This window comes from Hypomesus transpacificus, chromosome 23 (genome assembly GCF_021917145.1).
Source record: "Hypomesus transpacificus isolate Combined female chromosome 23, fHypTra1, whole genome shotgun sequence".
Classification (NCBI taxonomy): domain Eukaryota; kingdom Metazoa; phylum Chordata; class Actinopteri; order Osmeriformes; family Osmeridae; genus Hypomesus; species Hypomesus transpacificus.
The window spans coordinates 11760334-11776630 of record NC_061082.1 but is presented as its reverse complement, the minus strand read 5'-3'; the positions used below and the strand labels follow the sequence as shown (position 1 = coordinate 11776630).

At 43.6% G+C, this 16297-nt stretch overlaps 1 protein-coding gene across 1 annotated transcript; it reads right to left on the bottom strand.

Moving 5' to 3' along the window:
- Positions 1-810: 810 nt before the first annotated feature.
- On the bottom strand, positions 811-13575 carry LOC124484987 (immunoglobulin superfamily member 3-like). Its single transcript, XM_047046166.1, has 2 exons — positions 12433-13575; positions 811-1279 (listed from the first exon to the last, which is right to left on the bottom strand). The coding sequence occupies exons 1-2, from the start codon at positions 12470-12472 to the stop codon at positions 852-854; spliced, it is 468 nt and encodes a 155-aa protein (XP_046902122.1). The 5' UTR covers positions 12473-13575; the 3' UTR covers positions 811-851.
- Positions 13576-16297: the final 2722 nt, after the last annotated feature.

Here is a 16297-nt window from a genome sequence, read left to right as displayed (position 1 = left end):
GGGAAAGCAAGTTCCCCCTGAAGTGGGTTAAGAGGTTAGAGATACATAGAAGGGCTGAGTTAAGGCCGTTCCTCAAAACCTCCTAACTCACACACACGGGTCTATAAATACGTTACGCTATCTGCAGCACTATTTTACATCTCAGCCATGGCCCACATTGACAGCATAGCTCTCATACTGCAGGCAGCTTGGATTCACAGCCCTAATCTCAACCCCAGTACCTTAACACGAGTGTACACAAACACAACATGACAATATACACCACAAAAACCACCTACGATACCATATGACAATTGACTACAACTCTACCATGTATTCCCCTGACACTACAATAATATACTAACTGCATCCTTAAATATTTACAACACTGTCTGTAACACAGCCTCTGGTGACACATCCTAATGCAACAAAGGCTGATGTAACACAAGCTACAGTAATACAAGCTACTGTAACACAAGCTACAATAAGAAACCTTCTCCCTCATACTGCTTTCAGGATGCTGTTACCAGAGCCTGCTCCAGGACTCTTCCCAACTAAGTGACCGTAATCCCACAAGGGTTTAACCCCTGACCCGTATCAAGGTCAGCATCTCAAGAATGATGACAGGAAGGGCGCCGGATACCCAACCACACCAGCTGTGCCCCTGGAATTCTATGAAAGTTCAGATGGCATTGGATGGTGGGCAAATGTGTTTGTGTGTCTCAGGGAGTGGCACATGGGAACAGATGTTGGCAAAATGCAAAGCTAACACACACCCACGCAGGCATGCACACACACGCACACACACATTCATTAAAACAACCCTAGGGGGTTGGAGAGTGAGGATCTTTCGAGGACCAGTGCCAGCTATCTCAGTGTGTGTGTGTGTGGGTGCGCACGTCATTTCTAGCAGTCTTACCTGTGAGGTTGGTGCGTGCACTGTAGGAGCCCAAGTACTGGCCATCGGTGTTGGGGGTGTAGCACTCGAAGAGGCCCTGGTCTCTGGTCTGCACCTTGGTGATGTGGAGCAGGGCCGAATCCTGACTGAGGCGCTCCACGTAGATCTCCTTGCTGTTGACGCGCTGGGCGTACACGGCGTAGGCATAGTTTGACTGGGCCGTGCTGACGATACGGATCTCCCGGTCTGGCACCGACGTCAGGTACATGGACCACTCAAAGTCCTGCTCCACCCCCTCTTTGTAGCCAGTCACGTTGCACCAGATGGTCACGTGGGAGCCCTCCGTCCGTACCAGCGGCCCACTCTGCACCGTCACGACCCTCTGGGCCAGGCCCACTCCAGCTGGGAAGCGAAGAGAGAAAGACAAGGGGGACAGAAGGTGAGATGCATAGAGAGATAGGGGGAGGAGGGACAGGTGTCATAGAACGGCGGTTACAGAACTGGTGTCAACATGTTCTCTGCCAGCCCAATTGAAGCTCCCGTAGCCTCCCTGGAGATGACAGACATAGAAAGAGAGAGAAGGAGAGAGAGATACAGAGAGAGATAGACAGAGAAAGAGAGAGATAGAGATCGAAAAAGGGGTGTATAGCGTGGGTGAGGTCACTGGGTTTTTGTCTGTTCAGGCACAATGACCATTACACCCTGGCAGTGCTTTTCACCAGGCTAGATCAGGATCAGCATAACCCTTACCCAGGATCAGGATTGATCAGTTTTCTTTCTCTTAGAGGAACATCTCAGTTACAACATCGCTGGTCAGTGTTTCGGCTGACCACGCTACGAGTGAAGCCTCCATTTTCCCCATTTTATACTCGTATTCCTACTTGTCTCTATTTTATTTGCAGGCACATTTGATCAAGCGCTCACAAAGCGTCACAAATCTCTGATTTGTTGTTGGCTGACGCAACTCAATAGGATTTTCAGTCAATAAGAGTGAAGATTTAACAGACATAGATAACTCTCTGGTCGGCTGATTCCAGTGGATTACTACTAACACACTAACTGGTCTGAAATTAACACAACTAAAAGCAGAGAAAGAGAATGAGGAAGAGAGACGTTTAAGGGAAAAAGAGGGACAAACTCATGTATGAGGTCAAGAAGCATCCTCTTCTCTGTTGCTTGTTGTGATGTTAATGTGCCAGTATGGTAATGTCACAATGCCATTTAGCATGGCTAACAATGCTAGCTAGGGCTAACTTGAAAAGCAGGGCTAACAGAATAAGCAACGCTTGCATGGAGCCCCTCCGTCTGACCACATACAGCACAGTCATGCTGCTACATTTCAGCTTCTCAAATAACGCCTGTTCATATTACTGATAGCAGTAGTGTCATTTCCTGAGACTGACATCATCCACATTCCTGCTTCTGAAACTGTACACTACTGTATGTTTGTAGTAATAAAAAACAAATCTTCCATCCGTCCCTCCCACCTTCGATCTCACTCTTTCTGCTGGCTTCTTCATCCCCCCCCCCCCCCCCCCCCCCTTAATTTCTTAGTGCCTTCCCCCAGTCTTCTCTCCTTGCTTTCTTCACACTCCACGTGCCACACTCTCCCTCCATCTCTCTTCCCCCACTCCCTCCCTCTGGGTAAATTCTTCATTCTCAACCCCCCCCCCTCACACACACCCCAGAGTAAACTGCTGTCTCTTCCGTGCCTTGCGGTTCTCTGTGTCTTTTAGTGTCGGATATAAGCGGCTCTCGGAACTTCAAAGCTCCCGTCTCTCTGAAGGCTATTTGAGGAAGTCTGACAATGACGTTCCAAAAAGCAAACCACGAACTGATCACTTTCTGTCCATCCCTCCATCATAATCCCTCTTTCACTTCTGTTCGTCACCTCTGGCTGCACTGCATTTGCCACGCTAAAGCCCTAAAACAACCACTCATCTATCAAGCTGGAGACACTCCCCCCCCCCCCCCCCACATTTGTGTCTACAAACCTCAGCCTTTGTCTCCTCACACACATACAGTATACACTCGCATACCTTTGGTATGACCTCTGTGCTGAACTGCTGACTGACACTGACCATCAAGCAACAGGGACGGAAGATTTGAGAATTACAAACACACACATACACACACACACATAGCAGAAGCTACTAAGAGGATTATGCTAAGAGCGTGGGGGGTGGGGGGGTTAAACACTAATCCAATCATTTGTGGTTGGTGTCTCGTCCTGAGTTAAAACAGCAGGAAGCACACACACACCACTAGTTTAGCCTGTGACACAGAGCACATCTGGACTGGAAAGGGACCTACTATCTGTATCACCTTACACTGTTCAGACATGCAAGTATGTTCGCACACACACACACACACACTTCAACCACTTCTCTTGTCGCTGTGTATGCAGCAGCTGGGATCTCTCTCTCCTCTCTCACCCCCCCCCTCCCCATTCCTCTTTAGATGAACAGGGTCTACAAACCACTTTACACCTTACGTGCATGTAAATTCATGTGTACATTCAATTGTGATAATCTCTGCATTCCTTTTTGTAAATGTTAACTTGTGTTGACAGAAGGTTTCTGTCTCTTCACTGGTTTCTCTTTCCTAGCGTGAATATCGCCACATAACTTCACTGCGGTAACAACAACAAAAAACTGGACAGGGTACGTGACCGGACCATTATAAAAGGCATTTAATCAATCACATTCTGATCACAATATCTCAGGGCTCAACTTCCGAGTCCCATCAGACCCTGAGGCGTGGCCAATCAGCTGCCTTTTTGTGTGTGATGTCACTGGGCGTGTGAGATGGGTGGTGTTTTTGCGTAATTCTTTTTTCTAGCATCATGGAAAATCACCATTGACGAAGGTCGTTATTATGGGATGTGTGCAGTCCATGTGAATAGCTAGTGAGGACAGGAATATCCTGTGTCCCCTCGCAAAAACGCAACCGGAGGGGCCATTTCTGTCACCCACACAGGAGGATAGAAGCTCATATCTGAACGAGCCCCTCATACTCTCCGGGAAACAAGGCAGCATGAGGTGGTGAAATATGCATCCACTACAAAAAATAAAAAAAAGAAGGCAATAAAGAGCAGGACCGAGCCAGTGTACTCCCTCCCAGTGGGAGCCTCACTCTCATCTGAGAAGTCCTGTGAAGATCATCAGAGAGGCAGAGGGAGAGAGGGAGGGAGTGGAGGAGGAGTGAAGGAGAGGAGAGACAGAGCGGCCGAGGCAGTCTCGAGGGTACTGCATGAGGCACGCTGAGGGACTGGTGTACACACTTCTGTGTGTGCGCGCACGCGAGCATTTGCCTCTGTACACTACAAACCCCAGGTTCAACCGTTTCCGAGTGCAGACAATAGTGGAACCAAAAAGGAGAGGAGAGGAAGAAGAGAAGAAAGGAAGGGAAGAGCAGAGGGCAGAAAAAAGAGGAACAAAGAAAAGGGTGGTATGAAACAGTGGAGAGACGAGAAAGGACAGCAGTAATTGCAGACATTAAAGGCTAGTAAAAGATGTGCAGAGAACTTTAACTACTGACAATTACAGCCACTCACAGAGAGAGAGACATTGAGAGAGATTGAGAGAGAGAAAACTACTCTGTAGTTTCTGTCCTTCAACCAATGCTGAATCTCTATGAAAAAATGATGTTGTAGCAGGAAAGCACAAAAATAAACATTGCCTCAAAAAGGTCTCAACAACTGTACAATTATTAATAGCCTACTATCACCTGGCGGTGAAACCTTAATACAGTAACAATAGGTTTCCTCATGATGGAGGAACCCTAATAATAAGAATATGTCAGATAACAATAGTGTGCCTTGCTGATCGCAAGCACACTAATAAGCATCTTACAAGGGCCTTTTCACCTATTAACTAATGCTTATTACAAGAACAGTAATATAATGCGTTACCGAAAGCAATACTTAAAAAGAGAGGGATGAGAATATAAGAAGGGACAAGGAAGGGATGAAGTGAGGGATAATGAGGGCATGTCAGACTCTTGCCTCTATATTGGGTTCTGAGGGACTGGGTGAGAGAAACAGTAGAGAAGGAGGAAGACAGGAAGTGAATAGTAAGAAGGGAGATGATGGCTTGAAAGAACGACAGAAAGCGCCAGAGAGAGAGACACACAGAAAAGTGGAGGAACCAACCGTTGTTCGATAGCAGACACAGTGACTTGCAGACATTGAAGACATTAAGCACTTCTCACTAACACACACCCACACACTCTCTTTCTTACACTGTGGCAACCCCCCGAGTAAACAAACTGTCGCGAGTCTACTTTAGCCACGAGCAGCGATTCAGAACATTGGATAGAGTTAGTAGGCATCTTCTGGTCGCTTCCCGCTTCTCCGAAAAACTGCTTCCTATCAGACACGTGCATCCCATCAGATATTCAGAGAAGAGAGAAGAGAAGAATAGTTAGGAAATCTACAAGGGTCTTTAACATAATGCGTTCAGTGTCAGATCAGGTGTAGGGTAGAATGATGCTGGGAATCTGTCCCCTCCACTTTTTAATAAGACAATTATATTTAACGGCTATATCCTCAGTTGTTAAAAAAAGCTGTCCCACCCACATTGGAAAACAAATCTCTGTCCATTAATATAATTACGCAATTTCAATCTTTAAGTTCAAATTTGCCTTAACAGAAAGAAAATACTGTCCTTTGATGTCATCAACGTCGTTTTGTGCTTTTTGTTTGTGAAAGTTGGGCCGGGGACCATTTAGGCAGTGGTACCATTTTAAAGTACTACTTCAGCCCCTTTATTGGAAAAAATAACATAACCTGCCCTTCCTACTTCTATGGGGATTCACTTACCAAAGGAAACTGCATTTTGGTTAAGGGTCCCCAATTACCATGGTTGCAATTCCCTTGTTTGCTCATTTAGCTGTCCATCACGTTGCCCACAGCCCCATGATGTCTCCATTAAAATATCCAAGTGGAGTCTATTACCCATGACAATATTGGTCAAACTTGGCGGACATTCCACGAACACCCATGGTGGCATGAAAAGTGTTACTGACGTGACAGCTTTATTACACAAGAGCGGAGTCAAATCCTGCCGACACACTCATACAGACACACATTCTCTCACACAGATGCACACACCCTCTCTCCTTATCTTATTCTTTCTTACAAATGCACACAAACTGCCCCGTTATCCCTCCCTCACATACTGTACAAGCATATATACACATCCATCTTTCTTTGACACACACATCTATCTATTAGAGTGCAGTTCGTCTTTCGCCGTGGTTCCAGTGGAGCGGTGAGACAGTAGAGTAAGACCCGGTGCTCTATGAGCCGGCACTGAATTATGTCCCCTCAGGGCATCCGTATTCACCCAAAACACCAGCAGGCCCATCAGCCACAGATGCTCGGGCCAGGCTAGGTGCAGCAGGGGCGGACCAGGACATGGGTGTGTGCTTACATATGCTTAGGGCCACACTGTAGCCAGCCTATAATTAATAAATAATTGAGAGGAGTCAGGGATGGGCAGCGTCGCTTCTTTTTCTCCCCCATATTCCCTGCTCTCTTTCTTTGCTTCCATCCATCATGGACACTTAAATATTTTGTGTTTGTGGCCAACTGAACTGAGACACAGTCCAGAGGCCTACATTATGAAGCAAGATCAACATACCCAGGGTATCTTGTTAGTGGCCTGACAAAAGCTATAATGCATATCAACTTTTTATATCTTGTTCCTAATCTGGCTTTGAGCAGATTTACATAAAAAGGGTTGGTGTTTGCACCACATGACCAATATCAAACACGGGCATGGTTACCAGAGCCAAATATTTTGAGAAAACTATAAAAGGAATAGGCTATTTTTACCAGAATTATATAAATAAATATCATCCAGGCTAAAAGCAACACAGTTGCTACTGCTAAAGGCAGGATGGAAAGTTGGCAAAAAGTGACAGTCTGTTAAAAAATAAGTGAGTTATTAGGCATTAATATTATCAGTATTACTATCCAATCACAAGTTGTTCTGACAATAATTACAATGCCAAATTCTTTCAGCTGCATCCCTGGTAGTGTTAACAGGATTTGCGAGCAAATAAAGTACAAATATAAAAATTACTGATTTCAAATCTAATATAAGGTAATAAACTTAAAAGGCTCAAAAAGCTGACAAATTAGTAATTTCCACTGCTGAAAATCTATATCTACAGATATATGGGCGCAGGTCTATCTCTAGATACTTATCATGGAAAGCCATTATCAAAGGATTTTTTCGGCCTCTTAAACTCTTACCTTTGACCCTCTCACTATTCATATACTGTTATTTCAAACATAACCTGCTCCCAAGCAGGTAAAGTGTGCAGCGTAAGTTACCATGGAGATGTAACCGTTGTGACACTGAAAACCCAGGAATAAACCTGAAGTTAACTTGCCAACCCCCAAATCCTGTTTTGCACTATAGGACTCAGGTCACACACACGCACACACACGCACACACACTCTCTCTCATCTACTCCCAGCTCAGCCACGAGTTTCCGCCCTCCTAGTCAATTAACTCCATTAAAGCCACCTGCTCCCTACCCCAACACCACTTTCCTGTAGTCCCTCCATCCCCCAGTGTTCCCTAGTCTCCACCCCCTTTACCCTCCCAAGTCCACCAGCCAACACACCCAGACTGAATGACAAAGGCTACATTCTGACTGCAGGCAAAAGTGTTCCAAATCAAAGATTTGAGGTCATGATTCAGATCTGATTTTTTACAGTGTGAACAGCAGAAATCTGATGGAATCTAAAATTTTCAATTGGGATATGAGCCATTGTGGGCTGTGGGCATATGTGGTCCTAAATCTGATTGAGGGTCTGATTTTATGCAACGCTCCTTCAGCTTTAACAATCATATCAGAATTTCTGCAACTTTACGCCACTGTAGATTAACATTTGTCACAAATCTACCGTGGTAGGAGTTACTCAGTGAATACAAATAAAAAATGTGTCTCCCTTTCTCCTCATCATCTGCTCATCATTTTTTGGCTTCCACTGCACATCAATTCATACATAAAACCGCTGGCTTCAGTGACTTACGTACTACAGAAGTGTGCTGTCATTGACATTTACATTTACATTTACATTTAGTCATTTAGCAGACGCTCTTATCCAGAGCGACTTACAGTAAATACAGGGACATTCCCCCAGAGGCAAGTAGGGTGAAGTGCCTTGCCCAAGGACACAACGTCATTTGGCACGGCAGGGAATCGATCCAGCAGGATTACTAGACTGACTCCCTCACCGCTCAGCCATCTGACTCCCACAGTCTTTTTTGACATCTTTATGTTCTTTTGCACATGCGGCTCAGTTCAGGACTGTGACCAGTTACATTGGAATCTGACACCAAAACAATTGAGCAATAAATAATAATCCAGCACTAAGGCAGTGCGAACCTCTCACTGCTCTCCAACCTCACTACCATCAACACACCACTTGACTGATAACTCTATTTTTCAACCAGAACATTGGCCACAGATTAATTCACAAACACTACCCAAACACTGGATAGGTTCATTAAATATATAACTTACTTACGACACAGTGGCACAATGTCCTTTTCTGTTGTTGTGTTGTGTGTGCGTGTGTGTGCGTGTATGGGTGTGTGTTGGTGGGTGAGATAGACAGGCTAGCTAGTTGTCAATCACTCTCTATGTTTGTGTATTAAGATGCAGATTTGGAGTGGAAACTAATTAACTATTAATTAGTCTCTTCAAATAGACTTCTCTGCCTTTGTCAATAATTTGTACTTTCAGGCTTAAGATTCACACACACAAAATCCATCAATCAATCTCTTATTAGCTCACCCACATGATAACTGGCTCTTCTTTTTAACCATATTTAAAATAACAGCAGGACCCACCAATACTCTGCCATGGACATGTGTGTGTGCGCCTGTATGTGTAAGATTTAATCAGATAAAATATTACAGTGGTGATGTATGTGGGATGACTATAAAAGTTACATCATTTGTTTTTATCCAAATGTAAGAAAATAAGTAAGCATGTGTGACTGGCGTGTCAGAGAGAGAGAGAGATAGAAAGAAGAAAGACAGACAGACAACGCTTAAGGATTGTGGGTGCAGTGGGGGAGCTGTCACCATAGCAACAGCGTCTTGTGTGAACCAGCAAGGCTGGATATAGGTGGGAGACTGAAGCAGAGAGGGTTGTGGGTGTTTGTGGAAAAGCAAAACCCTGTGAATCCCAGATCCTATTTGAACACTCCAATCGCCTGATGACCATGGGGCTGCAATGGGGCTGCAATGCTGTCACCCGTCATTTTAGAGAAGTACCAATTGTAGTACCACATACTTGGACTTGGTGGACAGAGGTCTTTGGAATGATCAAACATTCCTTATTCCATATCTCTCCATTTGCTGTCTACTTAGCACCCTAAACTGTAAACTGGTTGGAGCTAAAGTCTTAAATATGCTAAATTATGCTCAGACGAACACACTATCAGAATCTTTCTACTCATTCTACTCTTAAGCAAGGCAACGAACATATCATCGTTTAGATTGTGCAGCGCTGTAGTGTGCCACACCACATCTGCCTTTGTGTGCAATATGCGAGCGTGTTTGGGTACCACCAGGAAAAAACACACATTTTCAATGTAAGAATATGTTCCAATAAACAATAACAGGGACTAGTGTTGGTGGGCCGTAGGCCTCCTGTCTGCCCTGACAATAACCAGCAGAAGCCAGGACAAGTCTGGCTCTGTAGCTAGGCTCGCTCCTAGTGCCAGTGAGAAACAATACACTTTCTAGTGGTGTGAAGGAGGGAGTGTGTGTGTCTGTGGAGAGAGGGCAGCCAACACAATACTTCTACAGCCTTTGATCTTATCAGGACTGGTCCTCAGGAATAAAGCGCACACACACACAAATATATACAGATGTCATTTTTTGAAGCAATAATATACAGTCAGTTGTGACCAGTCTACAATTTGCGAGGACTGTAGTGTGGAGGGAGTTAGAGACAACCCTATTTGGGAGGGGAGTAAACAGTCCTCAGGGCAAGCATGACAATGACACCCGCACAAACCCACCCACCTATCCACACACATGCATACCCACTGTGTGTTATATTGCCAGTTGGCAGACAGGCATGCCTGACATCTATGCAGGCCCTAACATAAAGCTCTATCAATCCCTGACAAATCAGGACTGTCCGCCCTCAGCCTACAACAGCATAATGACCAATAATTAGCTCTGCATGTGAATATTCATAAGCAGCTGCTGATCAGCACCCTAGCAATTGGACCGTTGAATAGAATGACTGTTACATTTGTTGACAGGTGAAACAACAAGCCTGATTAAAAGAAAATGTCTGAAGACATACTGTGATGGATATAAACAGACTACACACACACACAGCATGTACACACAACTATTAATCAACACAAAATCTAGAGACACTCAGGCAAACTTAATTCCCAAAATAACTTTTGACTGCCGTAGAATGCACACAGATGTAGGACCACACACATACAAAGGCTGAATGATCCCATTACCATCCAAGTTTAGAATGCCTTGCTCCTACTGGCCAAACATTTGGGGTAAATGTAACAGACTCTAAAATATAGTAGAGAACCAATTACTTGTAGCATCAGCGTAACATTAGCAAGTCTGATGGAGACATGTTTACAGGGCTGTCTGTCTTGACCCAGGGATGAGATTCCTTCCGTTCTGGGACAGTGTGTGTGTGTGTGTGTGCGTGTGTAAAACACATGTCAATTGGGCTGTGAGTGACACACAGCTGTCATTCTGACATACCTCGGGGTGAGGGGCATTGGTTAGATGTGAGGGAGTTATCCCTTTAAAAAGGCTGCATTTTACAAATGTACAACTGCAACCATATAGATAATGAGAGTGAGAGAAAGAAAGAAAAATAAATAAAAGACCACAACTAATGAGGACTGAAATAATGTACTTTGTGCTTAAGCAGAGATGGAGTAACATTTACATGTACAATAGTTGAGAAGCTGGATATTTCCATGGCATGCAAAATGATAAATACAAATTTAAGTTTGGTGGTCTGAGATCAGACATCTATGGGTTCTAACTGGCACTGAGAGGCTGATCTGAGATAAGAAGAACAGTAATGTGTGAACATTAACAATGGACCCAACAGTCATACATCCCACCACGCTCTGTTTAGCTATAAACACCTTGATGGCTGAGAGTCTGGGCTCTCACATAGACGAACCAAATGAACACACCTACACACAGTCTCTCGCTTTTCTTCCCCATACACAAACCACACTTGTACCTCTCTGCCCCTCTCCCACAAACACAAATACACACACACACAAACTTGATGTCCACATTGGTGGTAAAGTGTGGTCAATGCACATTAACAATGTGAATTTGTAATTCGTTAGAAAGCTATATGTTTATGGGAGGAACCAAGCCAGCCACTTTGTGTGTAACACTCAGCATTTATATAAGAACTAAAGCAGCAAGACTGAACGGACATGTCTGCTGAAGAGCTGAATAAGATGTATGTGCTCTACAGTCTAGGACAGTGACTTGTATGAACTGAACAAATTGTATGAATACCTGTCCTTCTCTTAGGGAAAAGGGCCATTACTGAGTCAGTCATTAAATACACACACACACATATATACAGTATATATTTATTTTGTGAGTGTGTGTATCATCATCAGCATCATCATCTTGTGCATCATTGTCTGAAAGAATAACTGAACTAACAAGACGACAGCTAATCCTTTCATCCAACCAGAGCTCTTTAGTGGGCAAGGATCCATTCTTGGGTCACACATACATACAAATGCACACCCATTCTGACATGCTTCCTGTCCAGAAACAGACCAGCCATCTGGTGTTTGTTTGGAACAGTTCGCAAAGAGTGTGTGTGTGTGCGTGTGTGTGTGTGTTGTGACAAATTAGTGAGACTGGTTATCCACATGTGTGTGTGAGTGAGTGAGCAAAAGTGAGGGGTGAAACAGAACATTACAGGCGTACTGTATACCTCAGACAATATCAGCATCGCCAAAGTATCCTGGAGAGCCTCACTATCTGACATTTAACACCCATGCACACACACTGACATGTAGGTAGGTGTGTGTGTGTGTGTATCAAGATTACACAGTTATGCGGCCTGTCATGTTTGATCCTGCTCATCCTTAAACAGAGAAGCTCAGTCCACAGAGGGTTAATCTGAGATTTACGTCCAAATATCACATTAACCTAAAATACCACACAAACGTACGTACATTTATCTTTCATCCAGGTCGATATCATACACAAAACCTTACAGCTGGTCAAGGGCATGTTATTTGATTGACTAATACAATTGCACATCACCCAAAACCTCTTAAATGGCGTATTGGCCGACGCACCCTCACGCTTACTCACATTATTAGTTCAGATTGGATTCTGTCGACATACAGCCAGGTGTGCCCTTATTTGGGTGTGTCGAAACAGACTTCAAGTGTTGCTATTCAGTAAACATAATGTGAGAAATCGGTATCTCAGACCGACACGGATTCATTGATGAGAAGCACTCAAACAAGCGAGACTTACCAAGCACCGAACACGCAATAAGGAGCGTACGGATTCCCATTGTCTGCAGTCCCACAAAGATAATGTCAGGAGCCTATAATCCGTCTCGGGTCGCAAAGGTTCGTTGCAAAAAACGAGTGGCAGTTGACCAACTACCGTGGGACGGAAGCTCCTATACAGTCCCTTTGAGTGAAATCTTTTCCACTGTGAAGAAAGGTCGCCCAGCCAGCAGCCCGCGCGATGCCCTCCGCTCACGTTCCGTAAGATAGTGAAGTAGCCTAGGTTAAACTAGTGAAGCGCGTGTATTCCTTTCACTTATCACCTTCAGATAGCTTTTGTTCACAATGACGACATGCCCCTATAACTCCGCCTCGGCGACCCAACCTATTATCCCTTCCCGACGCATCCAAGAGACTGCGGAGGCGATTCTCAAAAGAATGGTTGGTGAGCAGTCTTAGAAGAATTCCAAGAGGATCAGCTTTGATAACACATAAAGACTTAAGCTACAATGACCCAAGAAACTCTACCGTTCTACATACAAAGTTTCGCGAATCTGTCCTGCACTGACTTGCCTATATAGCCTAAATCACTAATTTACTCCGGCGATAGGGTAAACCAGACACACTAGTCTACTCTATTCAGTTGATGCCATATATAGGATCAATACTGTAGCCTTACAATTTAGGAAGCAAAACTGTGGGTTGGATAAACGTAATTCAATAGGAATATAACTAAATGTGGACAATGGTGCACAAAATCCAGCCCATAGCCAACCCTAATCTTAATTCTTCAGATTCTTAATTGTAAGGACAGTTCAAGAGTTGTTTAGGCTATTGAACCATTTTAGTGTGTCCTGCGTACGGAGTAACCTGCAGGCATTCCGCCTAAAAATAAAACTACACAAGGCTACCAGTTGCGTATATTCTCCGACGTCTGTCTCGCCAGTCGTCTGTCTCCTTAGTTCAAAGTCAAATTACGTTTACTTTCTTTCGAATTTCCAGGCGTGAATGTATTTCTTGATATTTCCTGGTATGAGTCTCGAATCGTGAATGGGCCACTGTTGTTTTCCTTATTTGTAATTTGAAAACGAAGCAGCGTTTAGCATAGGCTTCTCCCACCCCACAGTCTCAACGCGGCCAATGCGTGGGGCTAGCCTACTTTCCATGTCCCACCCAATAACCAAGTGGTGCTCACTGCAGAGCCAAATGGGTGGAGCTGACCAAGTCCAGCTCCACCTCTCTGGACCTAGTGAAGCGCGACACCTCACCCCTTCAGAAAGAGCGGACAGCGACTTGAAATCAATGCATGCACTTTCTGTTGAGGGTGCCGAATAAATTCATATAAATTGCAATCAATCTCATTGTCTGTTTTCGTACTCAGTCGTAAGTTATGATCGAGTTCTGAGTCTGAGTTAAGTATTCTAAAACCAAGTAGCTAGAGAGCACTTGGCTATTCAATATTTTAACTGCAAATGTAGGCACAAATAGCCTATTACAGAAACACTGTTCTTAGCATAGATGCGGATATTTTAATACCAATGAAAGAACGGGATTTTGCCTTTAAAACGGCAATTAAAAATAAACTGAGCCATGACAGATTAAGGAACAATGTAGTAAAGAAATTAAGAAAAGGTAAGCTTCCTGACGATAGTAGAAAAGGTGAGAGGTAGCCTACTTTGTAAATGATCTGAAAACATAAAAACAGGAACTTCTTCAACACAAATGAATGCCGTTGTGAAGCTCTGCAGAAGCCTAATAACGACCCATTCATTTGAATCAGGTGTGTTAGAGCAGAGAAAGATCCATACGAGACTGTCTGTAGGCCCGAAGGACCAGGGTTGAAGACCACTGCTCTATTCAAGTCTACTCAAGTCAGTTAATTTGGCATCATACTGATCTTTTATGTCTCCATACAATTTGGCTAACAACGATTTCCAATAGAGGAAGCAGTAAAGTATAGCCTATGTTTGATAGATTAAAGAGGTGGATCTTTATTGTTAAACCAGCGTCATCCATTTGGGATTGTAAATATTGATCATTGGTCATGGGATAAAGGATTTTAATATTGCATACAGTTAAGCTGTAGTAGTGTGCTGTGCAGCATTAGTTAAGTCTGTAGTAGTTGCTATCGGCATCAATAAACATGACAGGGTGTGTCAGTATATTTAGACCTCTATCCTATATCTACTCAGATTGGCAGGTTTCTGTGTGGGCAAGTCAAGTAAGAATAACCTCATAGGAAAACGTTTAGCTCTCACGTACATACACACACACTTGGATGTTCCTTCTTCCAGCCCTTTATTGCTCCAGGTAACTTTCATACCCATATACACAAACACACACAGACATACACACAGCTACCACGTGTCGGTTTTGTGGCAGGTTGCACCATTGAGTTGGGACCTAGGTACTCCAAATTGGTCAGTCTCCATGGAAACAGAGATCACACAGTCACCGTTTAACTCACATTCCACAATGATATCCAGCAATGATATATCTGCCTGCATGTGAGAAAAGCCCTATAAACAAGAGTAACATCATCTGAGAGAGTAAAACTTGAATTTATGTGACTCCTCTGGGTTGCAGTTGAGGATGTTAGATTTAGAGAAAGAGTTGAGACTTTGTGTATTGCCGAGAGAAAAAGTATTTGTTAAACGTATTTTCTTCTGACTTTAACATATTTTCTAAGTCCATGCAGATTGTAAATAAATGATTCATTTGATTTCGCTCCTCGTCACAGGAATTTGTCAGGGTTAAAGAGCAGGATGTTGGAAAACTGTATTCTCTCTCTACATCTTAAAATGTATGCATACATGTATAAACACACACAGGCACACACACATGTACATATTTACCCTAGCACGCAATGTTAGAATCCTTTCAATACACCCTTTATGCCTTGGTGCAGGCCTTAGTCCTGTCAGTTTCACTGGGTTCGACCCACTTCTACTTCTCTCCAGTATTGGTACAATACAAACCCATCGAGTTCCCATTGTTTTCCCCTTTGCCCCACTCCACCCTCTATGGCCAACACAACAAACTCTGACTTCACTCACTGGAAGAGACAACCATTAGTGACCTATGCACTTTTGTAAAGCTCTCTCTTTGAAGTCCCTTTGGATAAAAGCGTTTGCTAAATGAATACATGTAAATGTCAATGTAGACCAAGATGAAGAAAGAGATAAAGACTAAAAGAACAAGCTGAATGTTTAGTTGGGGATACACACATGTTAACACATACCCTCACATGTTTTACAACTGTCACACACTTACACAAACACACATCTGATTTAACGTTCAAGTAGACCACTGGAAGCAACCACATTGCTATATTTTCCATCAATTATTAATCATCGATTCCTAATGCAGAGTATTCATATAAAATGACTGAACACTACTTATTTTAGACCTGTCATCTTAGACCTATCATTTCTTTATCTCCCTCTCAATCTCCAACTCCAGTTATTTTTCTCCAGCCTAGATCTAAATATCTCCAACCTGTTAAAGTGAGCCTGTGGTAACCTTCTGTAAAACCTGCAGTTTCACACTTCACACACTCATACTGCAGCACCTGTGTCACAGGACCACTGGGGGAATAATAGGAGCAGAGCATTGTTGTTTCAACAGCTGGTGAATATTATTGCTTCTTCTTTCTCACCCTCATCATTATGAACCAGACAGGTGGACACACTGTCACTGTCTGGCAACTGGCAACTGTCATAACCTTGCTCAATCCAGGTCTGGCCCCAACCATTTATATCTATCTCTTAGTCTTTCCATTGGACTCCTTGTATTCATTCCCTCTATCTCTGCGTTCATGTGGATGTTACAATCTGTCCAATCACATTGTTTATTCCTAAAAAAAAGAACTGGGTCTTTTGGAAGGT